This window comes from Callorhinchus milii, unplaced genomic scaffold, assembly GCF_018977255.1.
Source record: "Callorhinchus milii isolate IMCB2004 unplaced genomic scaffold, IMCB_Cmil_1.0 Scaffold27, whole genome shotgun sequence".
NCBI classification, from domain to species: Eukaryota; Metazoa; Chordata; class Chondrichthyes; order Chimaeriformes; family Callorhinchidae; genus Callorhinchus; species Callorhinchus milii.
The window spans coordinates 3,460,047-3,472,937 of record NW_024704768.1 but is presented as its reverse complement, the minus strand read 5'-3'; the positions used below and the strand labels follow the sequence as shown (position 1 = coordinate 3,472,937).

Here is a 12,891-nt window from a genome sequence, read left to right as displayed (position 1 = left end):
CATTGGCTCATTTTATCAACCAGATAAGGATGTGTTTTAAAAAATAACACACATGAAACACTTGCATTTACTTGTAGGCGATATTAGCTCCTCATACTGGATGTGAGTGCCTCATACTGTCTCCTTATTCTCTTAATAAGTCAGATTGCTTCAAAGACATTATCTTTAAATGTCAGCACCTCGGGGAAGTGTTCCACCAGCTGCTTCTCTGAGATCTGATTGTTGTTTGTGGTACAGGATCGCGGTATTTTCCATCACGGTGTTTTATGACGAGCGGATCGTGATCGTGGTGGAACAGCGACCAGACGCTTCTGAAGAGGACAGTTTCCAGTGGATGAGCCGCGTTCTGCAGGTAAGATACCTTACTTTGAGTCCACTGGAAGTTTGTGCCAGTTTTTGTGCACTGCACAAAACTGGCCCCTTGTCTTGCCAGATCCCGCTCTCTGTGAGTGGGTGATTGCCAATGAACGTCAGAATGAAATTTACCTTTCTTTGCCTTTCTCCAGGCCATTGACAGCATCCACCAAGTGGGCGTGTACTGTCTCGCCCTGGTTCCTGCCAACACACTCCCCAAAACGCCGCTGGGAGGCATCCACATCTCTCAGACTAAACAGCGCTTCCTAGAGGGAACCTTGCACCCTTGTAACATCTTAATGTGTCCTCACACCTGTGTGACAAACCTTCCAAAACCCAGACAGAAGCAGCCAGGTAAGCGAGGAATAGTCTTTAGGTAGACTTTGATGCCTTTTTTACACCTGCTACAGAACATTTCTCTCTCAAATAGATTGGACTAATTTGACAATTAAACAATGTTTAAGACTGCATGAACTGTAAATTCTTCTATCACCTGATCTAAGGGGCAGTGGTCCTGCACCACAGTACTTTCAATGGCCTTTCTCAGTTGGTCCCTTCATTAAGATATAATAAAAATCCTTGCATTTGATATAGTGCCTTATCACGTTGCTAAGATGCCTCAAAGTACTTCACAGAATATACTGTAAAATATACTACTGCACGTTCCTGTTGCAGTTAGCCGTTTGAGGTCTCCTTTGAGTCCATAGTGACTTCATCTGAAAAGGGTAAAGGTATCTCTTCGGACTAGGTCTGAAATCGGACTAGGTCTGAATGCTCCTGGTTGCAATGCGGTTGGCCCACACATACACCGAATAACTCTTGAACGCTTGATTTCTTCAGCCGGTGTGGGACCAGCATCGATGATCGTTGGAAACCTGGTTGCTGGGAAGCGTATAGCCCAGGCCTCTGGGAGAGACCTCGGCCTGATGGAGGAAAATGAGCTGGTAAGAAAGGTGAGACTTTCTTTGAGCCGATCAGCAGTCAACTACATGTTGTGGGGTTCCTCAGGTCAGAATGTTGTGGTGTAATGTACACGTTGTGCAATAAGAATCATCCTTGCATTTGATATAGAACCTTATCACGTCTTCGAGAAGTCCCAAAGCGCTTCACAGAATATGCTGTAAAGTGAATTGACTATGTAATTTTGTGGGCTAAATGCGGCAGGCAATTACACACTGCATTGTCCCACAAACAACCGTGGATTATAAGGGATGGAAGGTGTGACAGGATAGTGGGGAGGTGGGGAATTAAATTTAAAATGCAGATAAGATACAAAGTTAGGGCATTGGTAGGAACAGTCACCAAGAGTGGGAGGAAGAGTACTGTATTCAAGATGGAACTAATAGATAGGTGTAGACAACAGTGAAGTGACGCTGATCGCAAACTGTTAATAATCGTGGAGATGTCAGCCGTTCCCAGACAGATTTTCTGCATTACCATCTCATGCTTTCTAACCAACAGTTCCAGTATCTGGCGGAAGTATTACAGTGGCGGGCACACACGACACCTGAGCACCCTCTCTTTGTTCTACTCAATGCCAAGGTATGTTCAGAATCTGATAAGAGAATCTCGCACTGGTCAGAACAGATTGCAAGCAAAAACCTAACAGCAGCCCCACAGTTTGATTCCCTCCACATCAACTCTAGCTCCTCGCTCCCTACAGCCATCAGCTGGGAATGAATGCGTATTGTAGGGCAGCAGTGCCTAAAACCAGAACACAGATCCAGAGTCTTCATAATAATCAGAGGAATAGATGACGTAGGTAAGAAAGCAGTTAATTATCTTCAACTAAGAGCAGAACCAGCAGGTGTAGGTTTAAATGGGGCTAGAGATTAGAACAGTTTATTTTCCCTGCAGACGAACACATATATATATGGAACAGACTCTTAAAATAAGCAGCTGATGCTACGTCAATCAATTCCTCCTCCCCCAAAACTACGTATCTGGTTGAGTCCTGCAGGATGTAGGGCTAGGTGCTGACTGTGATGGACACAATCATTACTGTGCATCCGTCTATAGAATGCTCTCTATAGAAGGAAGAAGGCCAAGTTTGAGTCATCCAGATATAGGAACAATGAGTTTTATCTTAACAATAAATAACAAACTTATACTAGCCCCTTTCACAACCAAGCAGTTCACTGCAAAGCGACCCAAGTGCTACTACATGGTCGGCAAACATGGCAGCCAATTTGTAGAGCAATATCCCACAAAAATACATGAAATGAATGACCAGTTTTATTTGTGGGGTGGTGGGGGGGGAATTGTCCGCCAGGATAACAGGGCAAGGGAGAAAATCCTTTCTCTTTTCAAACAGAGCCTTGAATGACCTTGGTGTGGTGTGGAGCTTTCCTGTCAGAGGAAATAGAGGAAAGCAAAGCCTGTGAGTGGGTGTTGAGGGAGCAGGTTTCCTGAACTCAGTGGCAACTTGTAACTGGACTGATCAGTGCCCTGCTGCTGATTGCTATGTTACTCGTGCTCCTCCCGGGTTTGAGTTACAAATAACACTGTTTAACTCTGATTAATACTGTTGCTAGGGAATGCCTGCGAGCACCGCCACGTGTCTTCAGCTCCACAGGCGGGCGGAGAGGATTGCCGCCGTTTTGTCCGACAAAGGCCACCTCAACGCCGGCGATGTCGTCGTCCTTCTGTATCCACCGGGTAAGGAATCGTGTGGAGAAATACCAGCCCACTGGATCCTTTATCATTTATTCCCATTCCTGATCCTGGACTTGGAATAATTTATGCTCTGCATCCTGGCCCTATGTAATTGGTGATTACCCAAAGGCAGCAGCATGGTGCTACCATCTGATAAAATGTGGAGAGATATTATTGATAATAAACCTTGCATTTAATATAGCACCTTATCATGTCTCAAAGCTACACAGCATATATTGTAAAGTGGATTTTGTGGGCTGTAACGCAGCAGCCAGTTGCAAATAGTTGTAGATTGAATGACCAATTTTTTTTGGGAGGGATAATTACCTCCGGAAAGCAATCCGCCAATCGACTAACATCCAGGTTCCTACTTACTGCTAAGCAAACAGAGGCGTGTGGAGTAAGGAAACATGTCTAAGGTTTCTCCCCATCCGGTGGTATATTTGTGTGCTTGTTGTTTACATTTAATTTCAGGTTGACTGAGACGGTCTTTTAGAGAGTATTTTTTTGGAGACTTACACTGACATGGATTTCTTGTTCCCTTAGGCGTAGAGTTGATCGCTGCTTTTTACGGTTGCCTGTACGCTGGCTGTATTCCGGTCACCGTCCGTCCTCCTCATCCTCAGAATCTGTCTGCCACCCTTCCCACAGTCAAGATGATCATTGAGGTACGAGCTCCCGCTTTTGCTCCTCGTCAACTCTTGTACTTTTCAGCCATTTCTCTCTTGGCAGTGGCGTTTTTTGTGGCTCCTGTTGCCTGAGATTTCATGGTGTGGGAGAAGTTTACAAAAAATGTCTGAAACTTGTGGCAGAAACTTAAGGTAATGGATAGGGACCGATCCCAGGATGTGCTGTTTTGTGACAGTTGGCCTGTTCCTCTTTGGTCAGAATATATTCCTTGGGGTCATTTTAACGGATTCCAGGACGGATTTGGGCCCTTCAAGGGGGAAGAGTTACTCCCAAAATAGTATAAAAGCCTGTGAATTCCTGAGACCTTCTGCTGTTATGGAGAAAATGCTGAGTTAAAGTCAGGCTGAATAAACTCCTTGGTTAATTTTGATGTCTGCCAATAATTGGATCATGTCTCTGCATTCTTCCAGGTCAGTAAGGCTGTCTGCACCTTAACAACACAAATTATGACAAAGCTTCTGCGTACTAAAGAGGCAGCTGCTGCAGTGGATATCAAGACATGGCCGATAATCATTGATACAGGTAAGAATTGGAAACGTAAAAATAATAATCCTTGGATTTGATACAGCCAGCGCCTGATCGTGCCTTTGAGAATATACTGTAAAGTGAATTGGCTGTGTATTTTGTATTTTGTGGGCGAAAGGCAGCAGCAATGTGCACACGGCGGTGTACCACAAACAGTTGTGGATTAAGAATGGTGTAAATGTGAAATGCTCCGATGGAGCTTGCCTGGCTTCAGCCCGTCTGAACACAGGAATGCGGAAACTGGGCCGCTTTTCTCTTAAGTGAGGTTGAGGTGACTTAACTTCATTGACTGCTCACAGAACCAGTGCAGGGGGATGCTGTTGTCAGCAATTCTTGTTTTTAAACCCCAACCATGTTTACCATTGGCGGGAGGGCCTTCAGCCACTCTGCCCCCACACTCTGGAACTCCATCCCGCAGTTCCTCTGCCTCACCTTCTCCCTTGCCTCCTTCAAGACCATTACTAAGCGCCTCCTCTTCGCCCCAGCAGCTCGGGTCCGAAACACTGACTGTCCAGTGCCTTGGGACGTCCTCCCGACATGAAAGGCACTTTACAAATGTAATTTTGTTATTGTTGTTTACTATATTGCGAGGCAGGATATCGATGGGAAAATTATTTACAATGAGGGGTGGGGGGAGGGGGCGGAAAATTGCCATTGAATTCAGCCAGAAAATGTACCGCCTGAAAAGAACATCAGTGGCGTTAAATAATGAATGTATTCTTTCTGCTCTGCAGATGATCTGCCCCGTAAGAGGACATCAAACATCTACAAACCTCCCACCCCGGAAATGTTGGCGTACCTCGATTTCAGCGTCTCAACAACGGGCATGCTCACTGGCGTCAAGGTACAACCACATGGTTTGGCATCAGCTTTGCAGATTGAGAACTATCAAGAGATACATGTAATCGTCACCTTTACTGTACTTAGACTTTGATGTGACGAGTGTGACATCCAACCACCACATCCTCAGGCACACCCAACTGATTAAAAACGACTGTTATTCTGCTTTCACAATGGCTGTTGTTGAATTTTTCATCCTGGTTAGTGGCTAGTACTGTGTCTTAAATGAATTAATCTCACCTCCCAGCTCATTCCATGCTGTTCTTTCTTTCAGATCTCCCATGCTGCAGTTAGTGCTCTGTGCCGGGCGATCAAGTTGCAGTGTGAGCTGTACTCATCGCGACAGATTGCTATCTGTCTTGACCCCTACTGTGGCCTTGGCTTTGTTCTCTGGTGCCTCTGCGGGTAAGAGCTCTGCTCCATTTTACCTTAAACGTTCTGTGCTATTTAATGGGCCTGAACCCAGGTCCTTCATATTTATCTGTGGATGAATTTATTCTAACCTATGAAAGACTGTGTTTCATAAACTGTCCCAAGTGTCATGGGAGAAACTGAACCAAGATGAAAGAAACCAAAGCTTTCCAATTTGGAAAGAAGAGAATTTAGAGTGGATTCAAGTATTGGATATGGACCACATCAACTCAGACAATTACTACGAATTAAGACAAAGTGGGTCAGAGGACAGTAAACGTAGGAGGATGGCATCCTTACTCAGAGTAATGAATGTTTGAATAATAATTTAATAGATGACCTCTCACCCTGAACTTCACTTGAGTTTTATAAATCTCTGTATTTGCATTTTCTGCCTGAACACAACTCGTCTTCTTTTCCACAGCGTTTATTCTGGCCATCAGTCTATCCTGATCCCACCCCAGGAGCTGGAGACGAATCTGTCACTCTGGCTCTCTGCCGTCAGTCAGTACAAAGTTCGCGACACATTCTGCTCATATTCAGTGATGGAAGTCTGCACAAAAGGACTCGGTATTCAGACAGAAGGGCTCAAGGTAAATTTGTCTCTATCCTTCCACCTTGCTCCCTCTCTGTCTTTTAACTACCACCTTAAAACCTACCTGTTCGACTACGCCTTTTGTCACCTACCCTTTTCCCTAGGTGTAGTATCCAACCCCACCACTGAGTCACTCCAAGACATTATCCTATGTGAAAGATGCTGGTTGCTGTTTGTGATTCATGTTGGCTGGTGTTGCCCCCTGGTGGCCAGTTCAATATCAATCATTGTTAAGTCCAGTATGTGGCCGTATCAATGGTTTCCAATTTGTTTAAGAAAGAACTACGCCCTTGTAATTGGTTATCTGCCATGATGATGCAGTCAGTATTTTTAGAACAAGAGTCACTTGAAAGAATATAAATAAACAGGGTGATGGTCTACAATGCAAAACCTAGTGACAATAGGTCCCGGCACTTCGCTTCTCCTGATCCTGACCATACTTTCTGGGAAGCCAGACACTGTTCTACAATTGAGTTAGAATTATTTACCAGTTTCTGGTGCAAGAGTGCCATTGAAAAAGACCAGACTACCCACCCTGGTAACAATGTGTGTCCTGGGCAGTCTGGACAGAGGGAGGAGCACTCAAACTGCTTGGGAAGTCTTTCTCTTTTGTAGGAATCATGATTTGAAACGTAAATGCTTATTGGATGCAATGGAAGTTGTCGCTTTTAGTGACAACTAAACTTCATCTCTGCACCCAACGCTGTATGAACCATCATATTTTAGAGCATTTACTGATGGCTAACAGGGAAATCATAACTTCACTCTTAACGTAATCTTCACAGACTCGGGGAGTTAACCTTGCTTGTGTTCGGACGTGCGTGGTGGTAGCTGAGGAACGAGCCCGAATTGCACTGACGCAGTCCTTCTCTAAACTCTTCAAAGATCTTGGTTTGTCTCCCAGGGCTGTCAGTACCACCTTTGGGTCCAGAGTTAACCTCGCCATCTGCCTGCAGGTAGAGTATTTTAATGGAGTATTGTTTCCTTGGAAGAGAAAATATTACAGTATATAGTTTGAGACATGACATGTGAATGCGACTGCCAGGAATGGTGGAAGGCAAATGGATGGAACTTGGTCTTCTTCTGCCTAGCAAATTCTTATGTTCTAATATTGCATGTATAGTGGTAACACTGCTCACAGTGCTTGTGTAATATTGATCCTATTGAAAACCATAGCCATGGTGGATGGTATCTTGGGTGAAGGGTGTCATGGCATGATGGATCATTGCAGGGTGAATGGGAAGCTTTCTCCTGTTCCTATTGCAGATATCCTGGGTGTTGTTGGGATGCAGAGTCAAGTTTCTTGGGTCAGTTACCGACCTGAGACTGGAATGGTCATCACTTATGATCACGTAACAGTTATTTGAACAATTAAAGTTGATCAGATGCTCGGAAATGTTGCTATCAAGCGATGCCTTTCATGAGTGGAAATGAAAAAATCCTTGTGGAGCAAGTTCAGTTGGTGCAGTAAGTCCTGAGTTAGTGTTACGTTTATCTAACTATCTCATAGCTCCATCACTAATCTATACTCCACTTGTTTCCAGGGAACCTCAGGGCCTGACCCAACCACTGTATTCTTGGATATGAAAGCACTTCGACACGACAGGTACATTTTACAGCAAGGATTTAGAACTGTTCTCTAATGGTATTAGTACTGTGGTTGGCTGTCTGTTGTTAGGAACTGATCACTATCTTCTTGTTGCGATTGTCAACTGCACCAAATCTGCTAAAGGTTTCCTTCTCTCTTTTCAGAACTTCAGAGCTAGTTTAGTTGGATCAAGAGCTTAAAAATGTTACAAGTTTTACTGTACTGAAAAGTGTAGTAACTGTCTTTTGTAAACAAACTTCATTTTTTAACCACCCCCTAAGTAGTTTTGAGATTTGGTTGATTACACAGACCAACAATTCTCCAGAAAAATTTGTCACTGTGTGGTGTTTGTGAGTTAACTGAGCAAATTGGCTGCTGCACTTGGCTACAAATAATACATGTGATAACAAGTGGCTGTGAAGTGCTTTGAGACATTTTGATATGTGTGTTATATCAAATATAAGATATAATAATAAAAATCCTTGCATTTGATATAGCGCTTTTCACGTCTTCTAGACGTCTCAAAGCGCTTCACAGAATATACTATAAAGTGAACTCACTGTATATTTTGTGGGCGAAACGCGGAACCAATTGTGCACAGCAGTGTCCCATAAACAGTTGTGGATTGAGGAATAAATTATTATTGTTTTTTCTTGAGGGATTATTATCAGGCATCTTATTACTAGACTATCAAATACTTGAACAGAGCAAAGCCTGTGTGCTGGTGTGAAAGACGGTGCATTATTCCTATCGCTTAACTGTGCGTGCAGGATCTACTCAATTAACTACCGCGGTATGAGAATACCAGCAATGCAAGTGTGGTTCCACTCTTGTGACCTGCACTAAGTGATTCTTTTTTCAGAATATCAAGTAGCAGTAATCCTTACAAATATGTTGCTCCATCCTTCTGTGTTCCTGAGCGTTCACATCCCCATATGGCAGCGCCAGGGAAGTCAATGTTAAGGTGTCAAGTCTATGAACGAGGAATTGCGTTAAGCGCAGTTGGCAACACATTTTGAGCCCAACACTGGATGTTTCCATGGTTTTTTGGGAGGAATGTGGCTGATGATGATTTTCGCACTGCTGAGCTTGCAGTTTGAAGCTTTCTCATACTCGGCTGTGTTTACTGTAGGGTGCGTCTTGTGGAACGAGGAGCCCCCCAGAGTCTTCCACTCATAGAATCTGGCAAGGTGGGTGTCAATCTTGTTTTCTCCTGTAAACCCCATTCATTGCACTTGCACTAGGAACAAAGAAAAAGGAGTAGGCAATTCAGTCCCTTGAGCCTGTTCATGGCTGATCTGTCCCTCGATTCCAAGTACCGGCCCTTGCCCCACATCCCTTGATACCCTGACCTAACAAAATTCTATCCACCTCAGTCTTGAAAATTTGTCTCGAGAATTCAGTGTTACCGGACTCCGCTCTTTTGTTTTTATTTTTGTTGCTAATCTCACTGCTTCGGGATCACAACAGAGTTGGAGATGATCAAGGCCATGGTCCATTTGATCATTAGAGTCGATCTGTTACTTAATGAGTCCAGTGTCATCCTTTCTTGTAACCTGTGTGATTTCCTATCTGAACCCCTGGCTTGGCGTCAGGCTCTGCCACTAAATGCCTGCGTGAAGGTCACTATATAAATGCAAGTTGTTGTTGCCCTACTAATGAGAATGCTGTTACCCTTTATGCAGATTCTACCTGGTGTCCGGGTGATCATAGTGAATCCTGAAACCAAGGGTCCTTTGGGAGACTCGCACTTGGGAGAGGTGAGTCACTGCTGAGAATGTTGAGCTACTAGAGCCAAATGATCTCCATTTCCTGTCAGACTCATTCAATAGGTTGTAGCTTTATTTCCACCATTTCTTATTATTGAGGAATAACGATGAAAGCTATCAGCTGCGCGTCTAGATAGCCTTTTGCTTGTTCTGTATACTGGTTAATTGGTATTGTACGATTGAACTGTGAGGTTAACAATGTGATGTATTTTTCAAATATATGTGAAGCTGCGGAACGTCTTCATTATGCTTTTGCTCGGGGTCAGAGTCTAAAGTCGAGTGTAGTATTCCTTTGCTCCTGTGGTTGGGTGGGTTGGTTGGTAACTAACTCAGCATAAACCAGGATTCAAATCTATAACATTCCTGGTCTGTTCAGTTCACCCATTCAGTGAACTGTTTGGAGGTAAAATCAGCAAATTGTCTTGTGAGATGCCTATTAGTTGGCTGTTGGAGTTTCTGGCCACGAGAGATGGCTGGATCTGAGAGATTGATATGTTGCGTTTCCCTGCAGATCTGGGTCAGCAGTCCTCACAATTCCAGCGGCTACTACACGATCTATGGAGACGAGAGCCTGCAGGCTGACCATTTCAATACCAGGCTGAGCTTCGGGGACGTGCAGACCCTGTGGGCCCGCACTGGCTACCTGGGATTTGTCCGCAGAACAGAGCTGACGGATGCCAGTGGAGGTAAGTGTATTCCTTGAAATTGTGAGTAGACTGCTGGCCACAGGGAATCATTTCACTCGGCTCCTGTTAACCCTGCAAGCCAAAACCGTGATGGCTAGGCTGTACTTTGTCAGAAATTGTGGGCAGAAAGGAATGCTTTGCCACTCCAGGGTACATCGTGTTAATGGTCCAGAAGCTTGTTGTTACAGATCCGCTGAAAGTCACTACACTTGCCAGTTATTACTTGTAAAGTAATTATAATAACATAATAATAATTCTTGCATTTGATATAGCGCTTTTCACGTCTTCTAGACGTCTCAAAGTGCTTCACGGAATATGCTGTAAAGTGAATTGACCATATATATTTGTGGGCGAAATGCGGCTGACTATTGGCTGTGAAATGTAACATTCTCTGGCTGGATTTTCATGCTAACCAACAGCATGTGTCAATAACATTGTTTTTTTTTAAAAAAGTCACATATTAATGATTTCCCCCCTTACCTGTCCACAGATCGACATGATGCACTTTACGTGGTTGGAGCTTTGGATGAAACGCTGGAGCTGAGAGGCTTGCGTTACCATCCCATTGACATTGAAACATCAGTCTCCCGAGCGCACAGGGGCATTGGTGAATGGTGAGTAACTGCACCCACCCACACTAGGCTCCTTCCAGCCTGCCAGCAACTTGGAACAAGTTGTAAATCTGTATCACTGGAGTGGGTGGACCATGCTACCCACCCTGACGAGCCTCACAAGAGATCAATTGTGCTTTATTCACTTTACCAGTACAGGACACCAGCATTCAGATGATGCTGCTCTGCTCTACGTTCGTCAATTTCTCTTTCCCTCTAAATGCTTCGTGGATGTTTTGTAAACAGGTTAGACGAGCTCCCTTGGAGGTTGAAATTTTCAGTTGAAGGGTTATTCTGTCACATGGATGTCCATGAAGTTTTTACACTGTCACGTATGGTATGGGTTTGATACACTTCAGTTACTGTTGGAAAAGAGAGTAACTGATGCAGCCACCCCTTCCTGACCCCAACATCCAGCTCAGGTGCACATCCTCGACCATCCAGTGTCTTGGGACATCCTCACGACGTGAAAGGCGCTATGTAAATGTAATTTGTTGTTGTTTTGGTCACTATGTAGTGTGATACAGCGATCAAAACAACACTTGCTTTCCTCTCTCCTCAGTGCTGTGTTTACGTGGACAAATCTGCTAGTGGTGGTCGCTGAGCTGAGTGGCTCTGAGCAGGAAGCACTGGACCTTGTGCCCCTTGTCACAAATGTTATCTTGGAGGAACACTACTTGATCGTGGGAGTGGTGGTGGTAGTGGATCCTGGAGTTATTCCCATTAATTCACGTGGAGAAAAACAGCGAATGCATTTGAGAGACAGCTTCCTGGCCGACCAGTTAGACCCTATCTATGTTGCTTACAACATGTAATGCTGGTTGGACAGCCAGAGATGCTGGCTTGAGCACAAAGCACAGACTGAAATTGTAACTGACCGAATGCAAAGGGCCATTGCAATGAAATGTAACGGACACTTTACATTCAGCAAGACCTGCTTTCAGTGTAATAGGGTGGGGGGGGGGGGGGAGATGGGATGGGGTATGCGGGTGGGTGGGGAGGGGAGAAACTGAAATTCTGACATATTTAACTTGAGAGTTGTACAGTTTAACACTTGCAGTTCATTTCCTTGGTTCAGTTTGCTAGCTGTTGCAGGTTGGGACGCTTGTGGTTCTGCTGGAGTGAAGGAGCCACTTTTATATGTAGAGCATTGTGCGAAACGGAGGCTTTTACTCAGAATTCCGGCCAGCTTCCTGAATGGTTTCAATTCAACCTCAAGTAAGGTGTATGCTCTTACTAACACCATGAACATTGAAATGTGACACAGGTTCCTCTTCCCTAAAGCGTAAGAGGTGCTTGGCCTTGAGAATCTTGCTGACGATTGGCGACTTACAAATTCACTTGTAATGTGCAGAAAAACCTATGACACCACCCCCTCTCCCCAATCCCAATCTCGGTGTTGGCCACTCGATGTCCAGTTGGCCAATCACTGCCGAGTGAGATGTTTCCTACCTGAGTCTTGATGCTGGTGCTTTGAGATTATGGCGTTCACTTCAGCGCTTGTCAACATTTCGAAGTCGCATCATCTTTGCAATGAGACTGTGGCCGAGTACTGCAGTGGGAAGATGACCAGGGCACAAGACGTTGCTGGGGATCCTGGACAGAAATTACAAGAGTTAATGGATGGACGGACAGACACCAGAGTGGCATTAGTGAGAACAGCGCTGCTCAAGTGGATTATTTTCAACCAGCATTTTCATGTGTTAATTTTTCATCCCACAGCTCAGTTTGAAGAGGCACCCACAAATAGAAATTGAGATTTACTGAGGGGCATTGACAGCAGCAATGTCAGAAATCTTTGAGGGTCATTGTTCAAATTTTCCCTTTGTTTCTGATCAGGTTCTTCATAATATTAATAGTGGAACGCGACGGCCCTCATCAAATGAATTATGTTATGGGTCCTGTTTTATTATCCTGTAATTGAATCCATTTATTCCTGCCTTAACAAAAAAAATCTCCATTAAGCAACTGCTCAGTTTCTCCTTGTTAAGCCAAACTATGTACCATAACACAGATACCGATATTTCCTGATGTAAAATTGTGTATAAAGCTTTCCTTTTTATTTATTTGAATTCAGGTTTGCAATAGATCTCCCTTAACCCCCCAATATCTTTCTGGAGCACCGCTTATAAACACATTGTGTTTTTGAGTATAACTTGAACTCTTA

At 44.2% G+C, this 12,891-nt stretch overlaps 1 protein-coding gene across 2 annotated transcripts in view; it reads left to right on the top strand.

The window, feature by feature from the left end:
- Positions 1–11,672, top strand: part of LOC103189268 (disco-interacting protein 2 homolog B) — a 49,631-nt gene extending 37,959 nt beyond the window's left edge. The window contains exons 22-38 of one of the 2 annotated variants that reach the window (XM_007909615.2): positions 238–352; positions 507–708; positions 1,195–1,298; positions 1,816–1,896; positions 2,889–3,012; positions 3,556–3,677; positions 4,110–4,221; positions 4,959–5,068; positions 5,339–5,469; positions 5,900–6,068; positions 6,856–7,026; positions 7,615–7,676; positions 8,791–8,848; positions 9,344–9,418; positions 9,939–10,113; positions 10,604–10,727; positions 11,287–11,672. In XM_007909615.2, coding sequence (XP_007907806.1) covers positions 238–352; positions 507–708; positions 1,195–1,298; positions 1,816–1,896; positions 2,889–3,012; positions 3,556–3,677; positions 4,110–4,221; positions 4,959–5,068; positions 5,339–5,469; positions 5,900–6,068; positions 6,856–7,026; positions 7,615–7,676; positions 8,791–8,848; positions 9,344–9,418; positions 9,939–10,113; positions 10,604–10,727; positions 11,287–11,539 — 2,188 coding nt within the window. In that variant the 3' untranslated portion in view covers positions 11,540–11,672. Of the gene's footprint in view, positions 1–237; positions 353–506; positions 709–1,194; positions 1,308–1,815; positions 1,897–2,888; positions 3,013–3,555; positions 3,678–4,109; positions 4,222–4,958; positions 5,069–5,338; positions 5,470–5,899; positions 6,069–6,855; positions 7,027–7,614; positions 7,677–8,790; positions 8,849–9,343; positions 9,419–9,938; positions 10,114–10,603; positions 10,728–11,286 lie in introns of both variants that reach the window. The other variant, XM_007909614.2, reaches the window with a different exon arrangement.
- Positions 11,673–12,891: the final 1,219 nt, after the last annotated feature.